Consider the following 22,007-nt stretch of genomic DNA (forward strand, 5'->3'; position numbering starts at 1 on the left):
GAGGAGGAGTTCCCCAAGTATATTGAAATAATCAATTGGATTTACATCATTCAAATTTTGATCACACCCGATTATAACGTGCTAAACTAACATTGATATTTGCATAGAGTAGGGAAACTCGACATCAGTTAATCACATTTTAATAATGTAACTACAGATACATGTATTCATATATGCAAATTTGTAAAGTCAAGGTGCTGGAGCATAATTTTCCGATAGATTTTCTGTTTTCCGGATTCACGTAATGAACTCAAGAGACAATCAAAATAGGGTGTGCTTCGATGGACGCAGATGAACCAATGTCGGATGATATTTTATGAGTTACAAATACTCATATTTATCATATTTGGAAGTATGGGGTAGCCCAGTTGCTGAATATTACCTTGAACATTGGATCCCCTGAAAATTGTTATTTTTGAACAAAATCGATCCAGCCACAAAGTGTTACCTTGAAATACATAGAATTTTTAAAGTAGTGGCAATTCCCTGACTGAACAATCAGAGCTATCCTCCGGAAACTATATTTTCTCAACCAAAGCGTTGGAGGTGTTAAAAAGTTATCGAGCGACGACATGGGAGCTGCAGTAGCGTCACAATTTCCAAGTACCTACAAACAACAATGATAACCACTTACGTGGAGTTTCACTAGTTTGTTAGCTATGCAGTTAGCATTACTTTTCATTTATGTTTATTCTCCCTGGGATTTGCCACTTCCACGTCCTCTTTTAATTACAGCAATGCTTGTCAGACGTGTAGTTATTTTGCTACTATGGGAGGATTACCGACTTTGACCAACATCCTTCAGCCACACTAGCTAAACATTAACATAGCTGGTTAGCAAGTTAGCTTAGTGCCCCGCCATTATCCCAGGAAGGTTTGACGTATTCGCATGATTAACCACTTTGCCTGGATTTACTCCTTTTTAGTCTTAATTTACAGCGTAAACCCAAATTATACTGTTGTTTTCCACTTATGCTCTGTCCAAAAAAACTGGTCATGGATGTTGGTGACCTTTTTTTCTTACTTCGAGCACGGGTGCTTATTTGATTAATACTAGTATCAACTCACACGCACCCACTGTGATAATCACCGCCTTTCGCCCAAGAAAAGATAGATAACACTTACTTCCATGAAAGTTGTCGCTGATCCATTCCTTGACACCCCACCTGGCAGAATGTCAATAGCCAATCACACACACACCTACTCACACACAACCTTCAGAACTCTGACTTATTTCTCAGCGTGATGAAAGGTATTAAATGTGAATGAATAGGGATGTGATTAGTTAATTATGTGCTTTCAAGAGTATTTGGCAAAGTGGGGCTTCGTGACATGCTCCAACCTGCAAGTGTGTGCTATTTTAGTTTGAAAAGTGGATGGAGTCGCTCTGGGAAATGAAAAGGATTCATTGTGTAACGTGCGTGTGTGTGTGCACACCTGAGTCAACGAGAAGGACCGTGCGAATGTGCTGAGCTGGAGTGTGTGTGGTCGACTTTATTGGTAACCTCTGTTATCTGTCACTTGCAAGGATAATTTAGTATGGCAGGTGTCCAGATGATGGCGGGTGATGGTGTGTGTCACTGTATCAATGTGTATGTGCATGTGTAAGAGTGGTTGTGTGCACACGCTTGTGTGCGTTCATATTGAGCATCTATGCTGAGACAACAGGATGAATGTGTTTCATTGTGCCTCTCTCCTGGTACAGCTAACACTGTCGGCCTACAGGTAATAGTCTATACTTCACGGGCAGCATATGAGTGTACAGGCACACACAAGCTATGTTTTGTTGTTCAATTTCTTGCTGTCAGTGTTGGAAGGAATGGTATTGGGAGGTATGACTTTGTAATGGATGGTGGATTTGTAAAACTCCCATGGCTTCACAGAGCTAGCGTGCTCAGTGGTTGGAAGCAACAAAGTACAAATACTTGCTGTTAGAGCTGCAACAATTGTCAAAATAATCAATGATCACTCGACACTCATGTTTGATAATTGACTGATTTTTTTTTTTTTTTTTTTTTTTAGACTTAGCTTAATTTAAAATTGGCCCGTTTCTGTAGTTCTGTAGCGGATTCATTATCCTGTTGAATCAAGAAAAATGATTTGCATATTTATGTATTTATTTATTCTTTCATTTCATTTAGAAAGAAATTATTGCTAGCGCTGGTATGAAAGTGGACCAGGTTTGGTAGTCAACTGAAAATAACCTTCTTCCTTGCAGTGGTGGCAAGGAAAAAAAAAAAAAAAAAAAAAGCATTTATTAAAACAAGCAAAATTTAAAACAGTGACATAAATCATGTTCAAAATAAAACTGGCATTCCACAGTCGTGCTTTGTCTTTTTCCACACTTAGAGAACACCCATATGCAAAGACTGTCTTGACATAACTTGCCTGCTCCGTTCGTTGTCTTGATGCATCACTTTTGTGTGTAATGCTATTTGCTTAAGTTTAAGTTTAGTGGTAAGAGGGTTTTCATTAAAGACAGTATTAGCACATGGAACTTCTGAAAAGAAAGTTGTGAACTACCCAAAAAGCACTTGGCCTGTATTATCCAAGAATATAACTTGCCACTGCAAACAATTTATAGTGACTTGGTTTTAGGGGTTTTAAATGAGAGAGGGCAGTCATGCACGAAATGTGCCCAGTCGGTTTGTCAAGAAGAAGAAGAAGCAGGGTTAGGGAGGTCATTGATTTCCTTGTCGCTAACAAGCAGTTCCACTCTGAGGACAATTATTGTAGTATTGTCTGTAAGTGACTTTAAATACACTAATACATGTGTAATGTACATATAACATAACGGATGTGTGAACTAAATGGTAGTTAGTCTCTGTTGACCTTAAGTGGTAATTGTAAGCATGCTAATGGTAACCGTGATTGCTATCCATTTAGCATACGTAAATTGTGTTGGTCTAAAAATTAATGGTTAAATGTTGAAGATAATAAAGATAATTTAACTTCATTAGCTCATTAAAAACAATTAAATATATACATATATTTTGTGACCAATTAATTGTATTTTTTTTCTGGTCACCAGATGTCTGGCAAACCTGAACTGGTTGCCAGCCAATTGCAGGGCACAAGGAGATGAATAAGCATTCACCTTCACAATCACACCTAAGGGCAATTTGGAGTTTGCAAAATACCTACCATGCATGTTTTTGGAATGTCGGAATGATCACGGGGGGAAAATGCAAATTCCACACAGGAAGGTGGGGACAAGTGGAAATTGAACTAGTAAACACTGTTCCACTATGCTGCCCACCGATAAACTAACAAACATAAAAGTGACATTAGTTACGGCTAAGATTTTACAGTACACGCGTAAAAACGCATACATACCACTTTGGGGGGGTGTAAACAAACTGCTGAAAACGTCCTCTTGAATTGCTAGTTCACGAGTGTGATGTCACCTCTGATGTTAGTGTCAACAGCATGACTTTAGCATGTTAGTGAAAAGACTGAAAACATAACTACTTTGTATGCCCTTAAACTAAACTTCAGTCAACTTCAATCCTTAAAATTATCCTTGAATAAATTGTATTGCTCCTGTACACTTGTAAACGAAATCTGTATCACGAAAAATGTGAAATGAAAATGTACGAAAAAAACTACCGAAACTTAATCATGTTCTCTGTACGCACCAACAATACACCAGCGCCATCTCAAGGCAAATAAATGAACTGCATTCATATTGCAACTACAATTATATGATTAATTTAAAGGGTTTACGAGTAATTGGGGGGCTTGGAAAGAATTAGGCTATCTACATGTAAAACGTGCTTTCAACAAAAAAAGTTACATGCCGATATGACGACTTCTAGAGTAATTTAATTTCGTAAGTAAAAGTAGCACTGTACATTTCATAATCCATCCTCTTTTTTACTTTAACTTGAAAAGGGAAGTTGAATCAGTAGTTTTTTTGTACATTTACTGGACTGTTTTTCACCTTATCAGTACTGATATTTAACTGTAGATTTTGAGTAATTCTGCCACCTCTGCTAATCCTATATACACTGTAAACACAGTACAAGTTCGCACTGGATACACACTAGTACAAATAATGTGGACCAATCACATACACGGGTAACACTCCTTTCCATCTCTGTAAACCCCGCCGACTGTTGTTTGAACACTTTCGTTGTCTCCATTTCCACTTGCTATGCCCCGAAACCAGTTTGCAGACACACAGAACAATGTGGGAACACAAAGTAATAAACACTACACAAAGAAACACACAATGTGGAGATAAATGTGACCAGCAGTCCTCACCCTCAGCATAAGAAAATCCAATTCCCGTTCACTTTTATCCCTGAGACTAATGTTACTGTCAAAGAAGACACCACCACCAGAGACCCACGGCTCTGTGTGTGTGTTCTCACGTGTGTGTCTTTGTGTTTGCTGTACAGATAGTGAATTCATTTAAGGTGATGCATTGCTGCCTTTACCTACCATCTAACTCGAGGCCTCTGTGGTGTTGTTCTGCCTTCTCATGACAAGATTCTGACCTCCAACTCCCTCACATATGCTCTTCATGAACATTTATTCTTCTCAGCTCCTTTCCTCGTTTATTGTTTTTTTTTTTTTCTTATCTGCTCTCTCCTATGTTCTAGAGGTGTGGTTCTCTAAAGGGGGTATATGTAACCCTGGATGTATGTGAAGGCGCTTTAGGGGGAACATGAGACTTTAACAGGGTTTCTGCAGGTATCAAAATCAAATTTAATGCTTTTTAACACCGACAAGAGTTTTTTCTTTTCAAATTAAGAGCAAATTAAGTGAAACTAGGAGGTATATAAAATCTATTTTGCTGAATACAATATGCCAAGAAATACCAGTACAAATGGGGTTACAAAATGTAATAAATCAGACACGTACGGCATAGAAAAGTTTGACACTGTTTTAACTGAGATGGTCTTGGTTTTTATGCAAGTTCTTTCTTCAAATTCAACAAAATTACAAGTGCTATACACACCCATTTGGAAACACGGCACTAAGATCCTCACATCAGCAATTAGAAAACTCACCAAAAGTCTGCCTATAACTAAAAACACAAACATACTGTGTGTTTTCTTTGACAACTAAACTAAGACAAGCGGGTGTATAGCAGTAACCTTTTTTTTGTGAAAACGAAGGGTTAACGTAGGGAAATTAATCTAAAGAAAACCACAAATCCAAATGGCATTCCTCTCGACGACCAACTTTGCCACACTCTTCTTCCTTGCACCGACTTCAACTCCACAAAAACAATCCAGTCATAAATTTCAGATGCCTGATTATCAGAGATGATTGGATTTTATAAAAACATTATAAAAAAAAAAGAATATTTTGAAATTTGATGATGTGATCAATTCGTCAGTCACACAGCTTTCTCTTTGGAGACCGCTTTCATTCCTACCTCTAAGACTGTTCTCAGTTCATCCAGCTCAGGTCCTTTCCATTTGTCCCCTTCCCCAATCACTTCAGGTGTGCCCCATGGCTCTGTCCTGGGGACCCGCCATTCACTATCCACATTTCTAATTCTTCTTATTCTAATTCCCTCTGTTTTGCTTCTTACATCTTCTGTTCTTCTGTTCCATCTCACAATTTACTGTTACCTTCAAGAATAAAGTTGCTTTCACAGTGCTTTCTTAGTCTTTCTCAAGTATGAATTTCCTTTATAGAGGTTCCCTGTCAACTAGCTTCACACCTTGTATTTTTGAACCAAAACGCTTCAGTTACATATCTTTACGGTCACATATATTTTGTTGTTGACTTTGCAGCACAATTTTACCAGCCACAATCTGTCAGCTATCAAATTTAATTAAATGTGGAATCAATTTAGTGTACATAAAGTACAGAACTGAGAAGGAAGGCCCCTTCCTTAAATGGAGTTCCTGATAGTACAAAAAAACCAACTTGTTTGTGATTGGCAAAGCTGGGACAAAAAGAAATGGTTGCTGTTTTAGAGTGTGTGTGTTTGTGTGTACATGTGATTGCATCTACTTTGTTAGTCATTTGTAAGCCCGACCAGATGCCATGCAGAGGGGTGTAGTGCACTGGGCCTGTCAGTCACCGTTAGACACACACACATAAACATATATGTGCAGGTGCACATTGATTGAACCGCAAAACCCCCACATCTCCTTTCCCTTGAGGCTGATTAGTATTCATGAGATCTCAGGAGAACCCCTTAAACACCCCCCCCCCCCCCCCCCCCCCCACACACACACACACAAACGCACACACCGATATTCTAGTGGATCGGTCCATTCTAATTATCTCCTGGCGTTCATGGAGAGGCTTGATTAGAAGCTGTCAGTGTGACTGATGACGACACGCCGCGTTATCCCCCAGGGAGACGAGTTGGGGCCAGAGAAGAAGGCCGGTCGCAGCTGCGGGCTGCACCGCTTCTCTGTCCTCGTCTCTTTATAGTCCGTGTCTTTGTTCCATATAATTGCACTTCATTACAGCTGCCTTGTTATGTCTCTTTCTAGGTAAACCGGTGATGATTATAACAGAATTCATGGAGAATGGATCACTGGACACCTTCCTCAAGGTGAGTCACCGGAAAGCAACAATCACAATCCCTCACAGAAATTCAAGGTCAGATTTGCACCTCCTGATTATGATCCAAATTGGAATTTGTTCATTAAGTTGCTATACCTCAAAATTATGAACTCATCAGTATGTTGTACATTTCAAAATCTTATTAAAACTAACTTATTGGGGATTGTACTTCTCCTCTACAATTGTGGACAAACATATGAATATGTGTTAATATAGTGGCATGCATGACCGTCAAAGGAAATAGATTATTAATAGGTTTGCGTAGCTCTGGTTGACCAAATGAGACTGAAAAATCACTGCCATGCACCAGAGCCATCAGGACGTCTATGATTGGCCCAAAATCGGTCACAAAATCGCACACTGAAAAAACACAGAAAAGAAACTGTTGTGTGTAGCAGTTTGTCTTACAACGAGGATCGTAAAGAGTGTCCACAGTGCCTCAATATAATAATAGAACATGTTTTATGTTTTTTACAGCTGATCTGTGCTCCAGGCATCCATATGTGTCTTTAATTATGCTGACCATTTATTAAACAGCTGTCCCTGAGAAAATACAAAACCACCGATCTGTCAGGGAAGGTCTTCCTTCCCTCTCACTAATGTCCGACTACTTTCCTCTACAGCACCTTGATATATATATATATATATATATATATATATATATATATATATATATATATATATATATATATATATATATATATATATATATATATATACATATATATACATAGAGGGTTCATTGTGTTCATAATGAGGGATATTGTTACATGCATGCGATTAACTGACTTTCCCAGCAATACAGTTAGGTGGGCAGATTGATAGAGTAAGGCTCGAGGTTTGTTAGACACTCAAATCAATCAGCATTTCACAAAACCACCAGCTAATTAACTTAGTCCGCAGCTGCCGAGGGCGGGAGACAGGCAAAGAAACACAGTTGTTGGTAGAGGGTGGTGTGCATATTCAGAATGATGATGGCTATGAGATAAATGGATATACGGAGACAGAATCCACCTAATAGAGTTCTATCTCCCTGAGACAAGAAGCTGTGGAAAGACATAGATGGATGGAGAGAACATCCAAACAGAGGGAAGGAGAGATTAAATGAAGGGGAAAGGGTGACCGATAACATGGATGGGTTTTTAACGGGCACCATTGGCCCATGGCAGAAATAATTTGCAGAGGGAGGTAAGCTGAACTGTCATCGATCAACAGGCTCTGCTTCCCTGCCAAAGACAAAAAACTGGAATCAGGTGAGCGCTGCTTGAGCACATTACGATCCGCCATGGCTCTGTCTTAGAAAAACAAAAACAAAAAACAAAAAAAACATAATCTTCCATTGACATACAGCAGATAGAGGCCAAGTGCAGCGTTAAGCAGGAGACCAAAGGCATTTCAAATGTTGTTAAGTTAGTCTTCAGAGTATTTGGTCTTTTTTCTTATTTTTTTTTTGCCAGAAGCTAGAAATTCTAGTTGAGCCGACAGAAGTATGCAGCTCTCATTACGTCATCCCATTGCTGCTCAGTGTGAGCTTCTACGATGTCTATAACTATTAATTCATCTGTCTCCTCGTTTCTCCCTGCAGAAACACGACGGCCAGTTCACGGTAATCCAGCTGGTCGGCATGCTGCGCGGCATCGCCTCAGGCATGAAGTACCTGTCAGACATGAGCTACGTTCACCGAGATCTCGCCGCACGAAACATCCTGGTCAACAGCAACCTTGTGTGTAAGGTGTCCGACTTTGGCCTCAGTCGGGTTCTGGAGGATGACCCGGAGGCTGCGTACACCACAAGGGTAAGATTCGTATGGGATGCTAATTTTGCATTTCTCCTCAAGATTTTGCTGCATATTGACTACCAGCATTATCATAGTAACCTAAGCTAGGTTTATGCACTTGCAATATGCTACATAACTCAATTCTTCGATCATACACAGTATCAGTATTCAAATATGATTGGCTGAACATCTGCCTTCAAACCTCAGCTAAGTGTGACATTAATATATTATCCTAACCCTTGTACTTTAATGTACTTTGTTGGGGAATAACAAAAAGCAGAACCGGAAAATCGTTTTAGTTTTGCTTTTTGTATTTTGCATCAAATCAAGCTGAAATGAATCATTTCCACTATTAGACGTAGACAGAGACACAATATACAGTATCTTAAAAGGAAATGGTACAATACTGACAAGTTCATTCAAATATATGACCATACGAATAAAATTGTATGATACCCTCTCAAAATGACACACTTAGTTGTGTTTTTCTTTTTTTGGGGCCGCCATTGCAACACTGCGATGTCTGCGAGAATGTCAGTACAGGAGACCGTGGCACAAACACAATTCCGACTTTGAATATTTTTAGTCAATCTATTTTGAAGTCGTCGTATCTTTGTCAACTTTCTTTCACTGCCCTAATCGCAGAAATGTATTGAGTTTTTGACAGGCATATGGGATCATAAGTTTCGAGCATAGACTAATTTGCCTAACATTTTGCTGAATTGAAAAAAAATCTTTGGTCACATTGCCATCATCGCACAGAACCGTCGTCAGTGAGTTAAGCCGCGGCGGAGAAACTCATCTAACATGCCCACAAGGAGATGGCATTATTCATATGCATAGGAAGAACTGTTGAGGATGTTATTTTTAATATGGCATTAGCATTGCCCTGGGAGGGGTGCATCAGCCGCAGACTGCTCCATTGCAATCAGACACACACCCACTGATGTCAGGAGACGTCGATGGAGAGCTGGAGGCGCTGGGAGGGGGCGGGGCAAGAGGCGAGAGGTGGAGATTTGGAAGACATCAAGCGAGAAGCGGGAATCAAATAAGGCTGAGAGGGAACAAGGGAGGGATCCAGTGAGAGCAGTTAAGAGATAAGAGAGGATGTTTAGGGACGGACAAGGGGGCGATGGAAACTAAAGTACAGTGCAGAGTGACTTGGCAGCTTTGTCTTTTACTTGACTTTGACCAGGCAGCGAAGGAATGGGGAATGCTTGGCAGTGCAGAGGCAGCTAGTGCATGTTAAAACCGGCGCCCCAGTAGTTACTGTGCATGCGTGAGCGCTTGTTGGAGCGAAAAGGCACAGGGTCCCTATTGTGTCTATACAGTGGCGCTTTATAAAATGTATTTGATCTGTGGAAGCACAACAAAGACCCGACAAGTAGGATGAACACCGAAAAGGAAATTTGACAGCAATAAGACGATGCGCCGGAGTAAACATGGAAATGGCGCTGCATAATATCATCGGCTCAGTCTTTGTCAATACGGCGCACGGCTTCCAAGCAGCCTAGACTTATTATTGCTTTTCATTTATGACACTGCTGAGCCAAATCCCTCGTGATGGAATTTCGATAATGAAAGTCTTAAAGCTTAAGGTGACATATTCAGTTACTTGTTGCAAAGAAAATATTGGTTCTGCTAACTATTTACAGGGAGGGAAGATCCCCATCAGATGGACAGCTCCGGAGGCCATCGCCTACAGGAAGTTCACCTCAGCCAGTGATGTGTGGAGTTATGGTATTGTCATGTGGGAAGTGATTTCATATGGCGAGAGACCTTATTGGGAGATGTCCAACCAGGATGTGAGTCATAATCACAACCCTACACTCAAATTTACAGTTCTGATCCTCACACATCATTCGAGTTGTGTTAATGTTGGAAAACAAAAAGGAAGGGAGGCATGTAGCCTATAAAATGTATTTTTTTTTCGACCAAACCTAATTTGGCAATGACATCATATGAATTGATACACATTTGGCTGCCTAACCCTAAAGGCAGAAGGCAGCCATCTTACATTGCCACTGTTACTTACTACTTTTGTTTTTGTTTTTTCTCATTAAAAAAATGTATCATTAGAGGGAAAAGAACTAATTAAAACTAATATACAATCAAATTAATCAATAAATATCTTTGATAATTGATCGATTGGAAAGTCCTAAAATTGGCCAAATCTTCAGAATTTCAGCCTATAAACAGTCAATATCAGATTTATTTAATCCTTCAAGAAGCAAACCATTAGTGAATCAAGTCAAATCTGTTTTAGAACACAATGATCAATATTTTTGCCTGTTTTCTCAACTCACAGACCAAGCCTGTGTCCAAATCATGAAAAAAAAAGTTATTTTCGGAACTTTTAAGTTGGAAAAAAGACATGGTTCTGAATAAAGGGATGGAAATTATAATGTGTTATTCAAATCTGAGACACTCGACAAAATTATCGGCAACTGATCATTAAAATCGTTACATCACTGTCCATTTGGAGTATATTATACTGTACACAATATTGTTAATCATGACTCATAGACGTTAGGATTTACACTTCAAACTCATTCATTCTCCTCATGACAAGTAAATGGCATTGTTAAGCCACTCATTTATAAGTCCGTGTATTGTCCTCTTTTTTTGTAGGTTATAAAAGCAATAGACGAAGGCTACCGTCTTCCCGCACCAATGGACTGTCCGGTAGTGTTGCACCAGCTCATGTTGGACTGCTGGGAGAAGGGACGCAGTGAGCGACCCAAGTTTGGACAGATCGTCACAATCCTGGACAAGCTCATCAGGAACCCCGCTAGCCTCCGAGAGCTGGCTAACAGCCCAGCAGGGTCAGTGGGAGATAGCTGAAGACATCATCTTTGCTTTAGATTTAATTTGGTTTCTGTTCAAGAGCTGGATTTTCTTTTTGGTTCTTTCAAACATCAGTTGCAGACAGGCAACGAGTCGAAAAACAAAAAAATCCAACTGTACAGTTGTTTTTCTCACATAGTAAAACACAACAGAGAATTAAAACACAATTATTATATTTGCTCTTCTGAATGGGAAAATAACATGAATTGTCAACACTTGCCATAAACTGTATGTACATAAACATTACAAAACTGAAGAAACACAATGTTGTATCTGTTAGTTTCTCAAGTATCTTTTAACTTAACTGAAAATGGACCTTTGACATCTATAGTTGTCAATGGGGGTGAGTCAACCCAAAGGTTTTACTTACAATATGTTCTAAACACCCCAGGTAGTCTAAACACAGCATTGTGATTAATAATGCATTTTTTCTACATTTCTGAGGGGTTCTGTTTTGTCCCTCGTGTCACCTGAAATTAACATCACAGTTACTCTGAGGTCAAGTCACATCCAATCACAGCTCATCTGATTTCCGAGCTGTGTCATGTGACGCTCGCAAGCTGATTGGTTGTTACCAGAGCTCTGAGCAAAGGAGACAGCCAGTGACAAAAAAGGCTGATAGTGGGGGCAAATGGAGAATAAAATGGAAAATATTTGGGGGGATGTACTTTAATTAAAGTACATATGAGCAACTGTCAAAGTAATCATTCGTATCTCAACAGTGAGGAGCCCACCACTCCAGAATTCAGTGTGAGCACTGTGGATGAGTGGTTGGAGGCCATCAAGATGGGCCAGTACAAGGAGAACTTTTCCAGTTCTGGATACGTCAGTTTAGACTCAATCCTCTACATCAGTGTCAGGTAGGAAAAACATAAAATAAAAAAAATAAAAATGTATTTGTTTAATTTCGTATTTTATGAAACTGAAAAAGGCATGCTATTTATTTTTTTCAAGCGTTTTTCAATGAATTAAGATCTAAAGTAATTATTTACTTTAGTACTTAAGTAACTAAAGTAATTGTTTACTTGAGATTCTTACTTTAAATATTTTCTTCAAATATGCATTAAAATAATTGATTATTTCGGCAATTAAGTACGTAAATAATTGATTACTTTATGCACACAAGTACTTTGAGATAATCAATTTCGGGGTAGAACTTGATTATTTTGAATACTAAAGTACTAATGTAGAAAGGAAAGTATTAAAATAATCAATTACGTTAGCACTTCAGTACCTAAAGTAATGACTCATATTTGATAACCTAAACCAGGGGTCACCAACTCCGGTCCTCGAGGGCACCTATCCAGCATTTTTTCAGTGTAACCCTCCTCCACTGCACCTGATTCATAGGATGTGCTCATCAAGAAGCTCTGCAGGAGCACCAAAATGATCATGATAATTTGCATCAGGTGCAGTGGAGGAGGGTTACACTGAAAAAATGCTGGATAGGTGCCCTCGAGGACCGGAGTTGGTGACCCCTGACCTAAACCAATCAATGACTTTAGTATAACAAAAAGTAATTCCTGTCTACTACTATTATTTTAACGTCTTTCCTCACACAGTTTTACACCTGTATTATTTTAATCTCTCTTTCATTGGCAGTGAATTGGCGAAAATGGGTGTGACTCTAGCCGGCCACCAGAAGAAGATTTTATCCAGTGTGCAGAGCCTGCAGACCCAGGGGACACATGTCCAAGTATAACACTCTCCGCATTAACACACACTGAGAGCAAGCCAAGAGTGTGGATGCCAGTGTTAAGATTTCCCCCACCATATGGAGACATCACTGGATATTCCATAGCTTTTCAAAGTCACTGAGTTGGAGGACAACAAGGACGCTTGACTCCTTCACATTCTTACACCATTGTTCCCCACCTTGATGGACACTACCAGCTTTGGAGTTACGGCAGCAACACAACCATCAATACGGAGCAGCATCTACAGCATTATTCACATGGCAACATCTTTAAAAACAAAACAAACAAAAAAAGATCGAAAAAGACTCAGAAAGGAAAGAAGAAAATCTTAATTTTGATGTGAGGTTTACAATTGGTTTTGTCGTCTTCTTGTTTCTGCTTTCACTTTGAAGGGGTTTGAAAGGTGCCACGTGTATGTGTAGATGTATGTATGTAGGTGGCGGTGACCTCCACACCCGTATCAATGTATAGATGGACCTAACGCTTGTATTGGTTTTGAGGTTTCTATGCTAGTTTCTACCGAGTACATGTGCAACATCCTCCATTCCTCAGGGAACCACGATGAGGAATGACATGAATGTTTGGGTGTGAGGTGAAATGGACCTAAAGAGTAAGTATGGCAACAAGAGCAAGCGCTTCCCTTCCATCGAAGTCGACTTTTGGCTATACGGTACGTGATCTGCAGCCGGTGTCAGTTTTCTTCCATTACACTGTTTCCAGCAATATTCAGAGCAATGTTGATCAGATGACGCAATTTCCACTCTAATGATTAACTCTTTCACTGCCATTGGCGGCTACAGATGTCACAGATATAGTTTATTAGGCTGCTAATCAATAAGTTAAACCATGACTTGCCATTGATGGCTACACATGCCAAAAATCTATTTTAAATGGGCTGGCAGTGAATGAGTTAATGAAGGGAATATAATGTATAGCAAATGGTTAATACAGTTAATACTGTTCTTTTCTGCTTCTATGTCTGGATGGTTACGCAAGGCTTCTCGCAGTGATTATAGTGCTTTCCACTCCCATAAATAATCTCCCAAATGAAGTTGCACAGATACAGTAGTTAAAGCCAACATATTTCAAACACACAATGTAAATTTGATGGCAAAAGGGTGATATTCTGTGAGAATACGTCAAGCGTTTGCCTAGCTGTTGGTTATCAGGTGAACACTAATGGGACCTTTGTAAGAGCACTGAACCTGGTTTTCAGTCTTTTATTACGTAGAACTCTAAAGGACAGAGAGAGGCATACCGCACCATATATATGATTGTATTATAGTGTAAAATATGTACAGTGTTGATTTCCAATGATAGAATGTTTGTAATGATGATCATAAGGTACTTTTGTTATGAAAAAGAGATTTGTGAGTGCTTGTTCAGGGGAAAGAGTGTGGAGGAGGAAAGTGACTTGATTTGTGCGAACGAAGGAATGTAGCATGGGTAAGAAGCTTCATCTTTGATTGACAGGCAACAGTGATCACGGTTCTTACATAAAATTAGAATAAGTAGAATGGACTTGAGCCGATTTAAACCCAGGAATCTCATTGGCTGCTTAAATGTAATTACTGAGACTCCTGCTGGACACAGTGATTCGGTTATTATGGCTGTGCAAGCTGGGGTAAAATGTGATTTTTTTTTTTTTTTTTTTTTACATAGATACATATATATATACTGGCACTGAAAATGACACTTCGCCAAATTCTCTCCCGAACAGATGATTGTGCAACCTTAGAAACCCAAAATAATCCTAGTTGAACTGCTAGCATTTACAATTAACAAAATGTGCAAAAGCAAGGAGATTACTTACTGTGGTAAGTCAGACATACAGGAAGGAAAGGATTTGAGCGTTGCATAGCACTTGTAAGACTGACAAAAAAAAGAGTAAAATTAATAACGAGTTTTCACATTTTAAAAAGTGTTTCACTGGCAAATCGGGTTGCCCGTGAATTCTTTTGTGCAAAAGACACGTTTATGAAGTGCTTTAAGTGGGGAAAAACAAGTGCCAGTACTCCCCTTATTCAACTGTTGCTATGTAAATTAGGCAGTGAGTAACAGCAGATAATTCCTGAAATGAATTCAGAAGTAAATTAATAACAGATATAGGTCATTTCTAAGGCGAGACGTCAACACTTTTGTAAGTTGCCAGCACCAGAGACCTGTGACCTTCCTAATAACTTGTGTGTTTTTTGTTTTTTAATTAGTGGTACTCGAATCTTTGAAGGAGTCATGAGTATCCCAAAGCGAAAAGAGAAATGTTGTAAAAAATTGAGAGGGCTGGTATGCCGTACTGCAGCGTTGCGGCCCACTTAAAGCAGATTTGCAATCCAAAGGGGGACACAAATATGACACTGTGAACACCTCTCACTACAGGATCACCTAGATAGTAATATACTAAAAGTCAGCCTAGCTTTTTAAATGGCGGTATTGGAGATTGCTGAGTTGTCAGTAGAGTGGAGGTGAAAAGTGAATCGGGTCCTTTCAAAAAACAGAAAATCAATAGCTGATCATTTCCAGAACCCCGATCACAAAAGCAGTCTATTTTGTTTTATCGATCACTGCCAAAATATTATGTTTTACATCAAAAATACTGTAATGTGACAGCATGAGCACATTCTACTCATACTAAATTTATGATGTCATGGATTCCCTTGAATGGTGGCCTTTTGGATGCCTTATTTTGGTCTTGGTCTTTTTGTTGCCCCTTTTAAGGCTATTGTAAGGAGTAAAGTGTATGTACAGGAAGTATTTATCCGGTCTTCAAATGTCCACTTGCATCGACACATTCAAATCAGTGATTTTGTTATCTTTATGTGGGGAAACATTTTGCAAAAGTTGCATAAATGGACAGTATTGTTATTTATTGAGTGGTACGATGTTCTGTGAGCTAAACAAATGCGAATGTGATTGACTTACGCACCTTTGGTCTATTTGGTTGCATATTGTATTTTAAAACGATATAGGGTTACATCATGTTTAATTATGCCCAAACAGATATGGTTGGACAGCATCAAACCTCCAGAACAATTAAAGTTCCTGTAAAGTGAAACTACTGTACTTCCAAATGACAATGATTAAAAATGTATCCATTTTTAAAGGCACAGCATATCGCCACAATTGTAATTATCTTTAAACATGAAAATTGTCGGTAGAATAGCAGTGCAATGATGAATCGATTAATTGGCAAATTATCGATTACCAAATTACTTGATGATTATTTCTCCTAATTAGTTAATAATTCAAAGACATGAAAGTATCCAAATGCTCAGAATTGTCACTTTGAAAACATTGTCCTATTTTTAAAAAGGGGGACAGATAAATATAATCAATTAACTAATTAACTAAAATAACCATTAGTTGCTGCCTAAACACAGAAACAAATGACTAAAGTATAACAATGATCTGAATTCACTTTACAGGGTTTTTAAGATACCTGCACACTTATTTTGCAGGCTAAAAATTCCCAATTCTTGAGAGGAGGTCAAATATGTGGCTTGGTTGGGCTTAGTCATAGTCTTAGTCCTCCATCACCTTTATTGTGAATGTTCATGAGTGACTCATTCGGGCTTCCTCGCTTTTCCTTTCTTTGGCCACCAAATAACGTTGACTGACCACCAAGCCAGTTTCCTCTGTCTTGCTTGTTGTAAAGGGTGTAGGCATTCTCATGTCTTTCATGTTGCTGTAATAAATATGCTAATATTTCTAATTTCTCAGCTGTAGCTTGTATTGTCCCTTTCTTCCATTTTAGCACAAACTCACACACACACACACACACACACACACACACACACACACACACACACACACACACACAACCATTAATTCACATGCACAATTCCAGTGAGACCATAATTCAAAGTGCCCTTACAGGAAAGTAATATGAGAACCTCGCTTGATTATTTTTGCTGCTAAAAAGCCTTAAAGTATCAAATGTTTTGTTGAGTGCTGAACAGTCAGCATAAAAGGCTGCTTCGTTATCGCCCCACCGGCCCTCCCTCCCCGGCGTTGCTGCAATTCTGATGGGGGGGGGTTCTTTTTTTAACATTTGACCATGGCAAACAATGTTCACCCAGCCCCCATAATCTTCATTCACTGCGTGTGCGTTTTTTTCTTCAGGAGAGATATTTTTGTCTCCAGGGAGGGGGTAGGTCAGCGATTCCTGCCCTTAGTTAACCCCGTAATGCAGTGGCCCAGTTGCTGTCGCTCTATGTTAGCGCCATCACACCTCATTTAACCCATCATATTATCCAGATTCCCCTATCATTGCCTCCCCCAGCACTCTCAAACACACACAGGGCAAGAAATACAAAAATCCTTCCAGGGGTAGCTCTCCCGTTTCCTCAATATCTCTCATCCTGCTACCTTAATCTTTCCACTGGGCTCATGGGCTCCCATCCTGCCTGGTCCTATTCATCCGCTGCAGACAAACAGGAAGGCAACAGTTCGTTTTCAGATGATTAGCTTCTCCCATTTTCAAATTTCCCGCCGCTAGCATCCCTCCATGAATCCATGCCTTTCGGTAAAAAGGTTTTTTTGTTTTTGTTTTTTTTCCAGCAAGCAACGCTTGTTTCGTCTACTGTATGTTTTCTGTTTTACTAATATCACTATAAATTAGGGTTCTTCGGATTACAACTGAGTTCCATTCCACAGCCGTGTAATCTGAATCAAAAGGTAGCTCACACGGCTATTGTTCCGCAGCAGTAAATTTACTTACTCTAATACAGTCACGGTATATTTAAAGCATGTATGGAGGATAAAATAATAAACCAAATGCTTCTTAGTATATATATTCAGTGAGTCTAGAATAAAACCCTTGCAGTTTTGCTTTTGTCTTGATTGCGAGGAGACCATAATTTCGTCAGGGCATTCGTTTGATATCACAAAAATTTCTGATGCACAACCAAAAATGTTTTAAAAAATCTTATCATCCCCTCTCAATTTGCTCACAAGTGCATTTGTGAAATCTGAACTTTTTTTTTTTTTAAATCACAAAAATGATAGGTTTGCAGGAAGTCATGACTAATTTTGTTGTATCAAAAAAATATATCCTTATCTTTATGTAGCTAGTAAACTGCAAGGTAGACGAACTAGTTCAATGCCTGCGAATGTTGTCACTTTTGTTGTTGAGTTTTTATTATCATGAGATTCCTTAAGATGCAACATATAATTTACAATGGGCCCCACACAAGAAATACAATCAACAGTGCAATCCGTAATACTGAACCAATCCAAATATTCCAAAATATAAAAAAAATAATGGATAAAGAAAAAAATAGACAAATACGGACCCATTAATTGTCTACTGAATAAAATGAAGCAAGCCAAATAATCCATCCACCCATTATCTTCCTCATATCCAGGGTCGGGTAGTGGAGGCAGCAGCCCCAGCATGGAAGCCCAGACTTTCCTCTCCCAGGCCTCTTCGTCCAGCTCCTCCGGGGGGTATCTCCAGGCATTCCAATGCTGGCTGAGAGACATCGTCTCAGACATTCCCAGAACACATCACCTATCTCTCAATAAACTCAACGGACACTCCTAGAGGACGTGGGCACACCTACAAGACATATGATTGGGTCCTGGCGCGACAAAACACCAATGAGAGCAGGAGTTCTAACCCAGTTCCCTTCAGAAGTTGAAATCCACTCCTTATAGGTGCCCGCATCTTGACAGATTTTTTAAAAATTTTTTTTTCTTTTCATTGCAGAGGAAGTAGTCATTCACACAAGAGCTTTGGTATCTCTTACCTTTTGTAATGGACTGGAATTTCAAGTATAAACTGCTTTTTAATCATGTTTGGTCAGTAACTTGCTTCACTGTAGTTTGACATCCGAGTACCTACTCACAGGACATCTGTGGCTCACCGTGATCCCGATTACGTACAGCCAAGGCATGGAAACCAGAATGCATAACAGTATAGTTATTATATAAGGTTAAACAATGTAAGATTTAAGTAAATATGTGTACTGCAGTAAATATGTGACCTCTGTGTTACCCTTACCAATGCACTGTATAGGTGCCTCATAGCACTTTCTTTTGGGTTTAACGTACTTTTTTTTTTCGTTTTGCTAAAAACAACAGAATGAGAAGTATACAAAAGATCGCCATTATTCATTCACTGGCAGGCCAGTTAAAATGGATCTTTAAGTCAGTTTTGCTCTTTACACAAAATGCAGAGACAACAGTGGATTGACGCAAGTATTACTTTTACACAGAACCTTTTACCGCCCCGCCTCTTTTATGGTTCTTAAACGACCTTGCCTATTTCCTGACACTCGCTAGTGGCAAATGACTTTTGAGAGCGGGAGCTTATAGATCTTTATTTGTCTAAGGTGAAAATGCAGCTATTAAAGTGGATGCTATGATTAGACGCCATGGAGGCCAAACGGTAAGATCAGGCTTTTGTCTTGACATAGGGGATAATGTCATTTCTCGTGTTTAGTCAGGGTAACGCCAGGATTGTGCGAGCCAGGAGCAGGCAATTGATTCATCGCACAGCTGCTATTGGCATATCATGAAAAGGTCACACGTCCCTATGGAGAACACTTTAAAAGGCCATAGATGACTGATGAGCCTGTCATGTTTCTATCACATACATGTACAAGTGCGCGGTCTCTCTGGCTCTTGTAGACAAAATCCCAAAGGAATGGTAATTGGGGCGCTCGTTCATGCTGTCATGGGTGGATTTGACTGTCCCCTCGGCAGCATCCCAGCGCATTTACAAGAAAACACATGGGACCAAAAGATTATGGATCGATCAGAATCTCTGCAAGCGTAAAATGCAAAGCTAAAAATCACATCTAAACCTGAGCAAATGTGCCATGAGGCACCTATTAAAAGTGCCGCTTTGTTATTTGTGTTTACGCAACCTGTTTCCTAAATAATCAAATAATGCCCAGCGAGTGCGCCATGTCTCACCGGATTTGCGTTTGCTATCAAAGTGATTTCCTGTCTAAAATTTTCAACAGTAATCAAAGTTCCTGATTGAATTTGAAAACTGAGCTCGGCTCTATAAATCATATTACATGCCTCACTCTCATCACACCGGACCGCAGGAATGAGTAGTCACTCGATGTCAGCATCATGAGAAGTGTGTGTGTGGGTATGCGTGTGTGTTTGCATGCTAGTGACTGCACTGGAAAATGGATGTTGACAGAACACTGTGATCTGAGCCATGCACACCATAAATGGGGAACGGAAAAGATAACACACCTGGTTTTAGTTGAATGTGGCATCGCCTCTCGGTGCTTGTTTTAACCTCAACAGGGTTGCAGTCGGGTGGAGTTAAACGAGAATGGAAAATGGCAAATGCGGTTAAATGGGATTCAGTATAAAAATTACATTTGAGATGCCGGTCTGAAAACGGCACAAGTATTCCCCAACCCACTTAAATCCAAAACAAATGAAACTAGATGTACGGTAGGTTGCAATTTCTGCCACTCAAAGCTCAACCTACACTGTGTAATTATTTCTAAAGGTGTCAGATTAACAGATTAATTGTGATTAATTACAGTCATAGTTGTGTTATTCTTATTTTTAACCTCTAACTTTATGTTTCCTGGATTCTGAGTAGATCTCTTTCTATGCATCAGGCTTCTTGTACTTGTGTTGTTGGCAGTTGAAAAACAAAGGTCAACCTGAAGTGGACACTGATTGGCTCTCTTTGTGTTAGGCATAATCTGACATGTAAAATACCAGTGACAAAAACTGAACCCTTGAGGGGATCTGCCCAGTCACAAGTTACTTCAAACCAAAAAGAAAACCAGCAGGAATAATACCAGTATTGAAAAACTGTCACCACCTGAAATCAGAAGCAGATTTGGAGATGAAGCAGCAGATGAAGAGACTAAAAAGGGATAAAAGACCATGTCATGTGTGAACTGAAAAAAAGAAAAGTGGGGAAAAAGCAAGATGGGAGTGGAGGGACTGAGATAATTTTGACCACATAATCCCTAACAGATGTGGAAATCCTACTTCACTGCGGCACGTCATGCTGAAATGCTATTGGCTGCCTTGGACCAAAGAAAAATCAATCATCCCTTGCTCAAATCTTGGGCTTCATCTGAGTCTATTTATTGATATTGTGCTTTTGGAGCATATCGTGAGCACTACTGTGAGTCAAAGATCACATCAACAATATTTTTACCATTTTGATGCCACATATAATGTGGAAATTGTGGCACTTTATAAGAATTTTTTGGAATTGTGACATTGAACTTTGGAGTATAAATTCTGCACAGATGTGAAGGTAAATACAATGAAAAACATGACAAAATGTTATTTTTGTGTAAATAAAAAATGGTGACAGTTTGTTGTTGCTATTAATTTTGTTCAACTGAATACAATTTCCACTCTGATACTTGTGTAACCAGGTCAAAATACAGTCATGAATGCTGCATTGTACTTTTTTTTTTCTCCAAGGCAGCATGGGCATTTTCGAGTTTCAAAAATACAATTCGCAATTTTTCTACAGCCAATCAATCAAGTATTGAGAACACAAGGAGAAAGGGTTGAAGCCACAGAGCAATATTCTATTGGGTTATAATTGTGGCAAGAAAAGACTGTGCAGTGTTCAGGGACTCAGAGCAAAGGTTTTCTAAAAAAAAAAATCCTCACAAGGTGGTTTCAAAAACCTCAGTGCAATACTGAGATGTCTTAACTGTTGCAAATGGACGGTGAAGCATCAAAAGGCAAAGATACACCACTGATCTTCACTCCATATTCATACGCCTTTTATCATCTCCTCCCAGGCCATTCAATGCTACTTTGTTTCTTCTCTGGAAAATATGAGGCTATGAAGTTTTGGAGTTGTGTTAAATATCATATAATATAATAAAATATAATACAATATAGTATAATATAAATAATATAGTATAATGTAATATAACATAATATAATAATTTGAAAATGATGTGAATCTATATTTAAATACTCTACAAAGACAAGCTATTTAATGTTCAAAATGATAAACATTGTTTTTAGCAAATGAACATGAACTCAGAACTTCATAGCTGCAAGACGTTCCAAAAAACGTAACGTGTTGCATCTCATTTGCCTTTAATCTGCCTCATCAACACCACTTTACCGAACGCACACATGCACCTTACAAATCCTGCATCGTGCAGAAAACCTGCTAAATACATTAT

General features: G+C 39.1%; 1 protein-coding gene and 1 long non-coding RNA gene across 2 annotated transcripts in view; both read left to right on the forward strand.

Annotated features, from left to right (window-relative positions):
* LOC148414789 (ephrin type-A receptor 3-like) overlaps positions 1-16,577 on the forward strand; it is a 109,517-nt gene extending 92,940 nt beyond the window's left edge. The window contains exons 14-19 of the mRNA XM_088428800.1: positions 6,468-6,529; positions 8,126-8,335; positions 9,973-10,122; positions 10,949-11,142; positions 11,887-12,024; positions 12,767-16,577. Of these exons, the coding sequence (XP_088284926.1) occupies positions 6,468-6,529; positions 8,126-8,335; positions 9,973-10,122; positions 10,949-11,142; positions 11,887-12,024; positions 12,767-12,866 (854 nt within the window). The 3' untranslated portion in view covers positions 12,867-16,577. The remainder of the gene's footprint in view (positions 1-6,467; positions 6,530-8,125; positions 8,336-9,972; positions 10,123-10,948; positions 11,143-11,886; positions 12,025-12,766) is intronic.
* Positions 13,414-21,171, forward strand: LOC148414790 (uncharacterized). Its single transcript, XR_015867385.1, has 2 exons — positions 13,414-13,531; positions 18,225-21,171. It is a non-coding gene; the product is annotated as an uncharacterized LOC148414790 (long non-coding RNA).
* Positions 21,172-22,007: the final 836 nt, after the last annotated feature.

The sequence above is a fragment of the Hippichthys cyanospilos genome, chromosome 12 (genome assembly GCF_059441005.1).
Source record: "Hippichthys cyanospilos isolate Australia breed blue-spotted pipefish chromosome 12, RoL_Hcya_1.0, whole genome shotgun sequence".
NCBI classification, from domain to species: domain Eukaryota; kingdom Metazoa; phylum Chordata; class Actinopteri; order Syngnathiformes; family Syngnathidae; genus Hippichthys; species Hippichthys cyanospilos.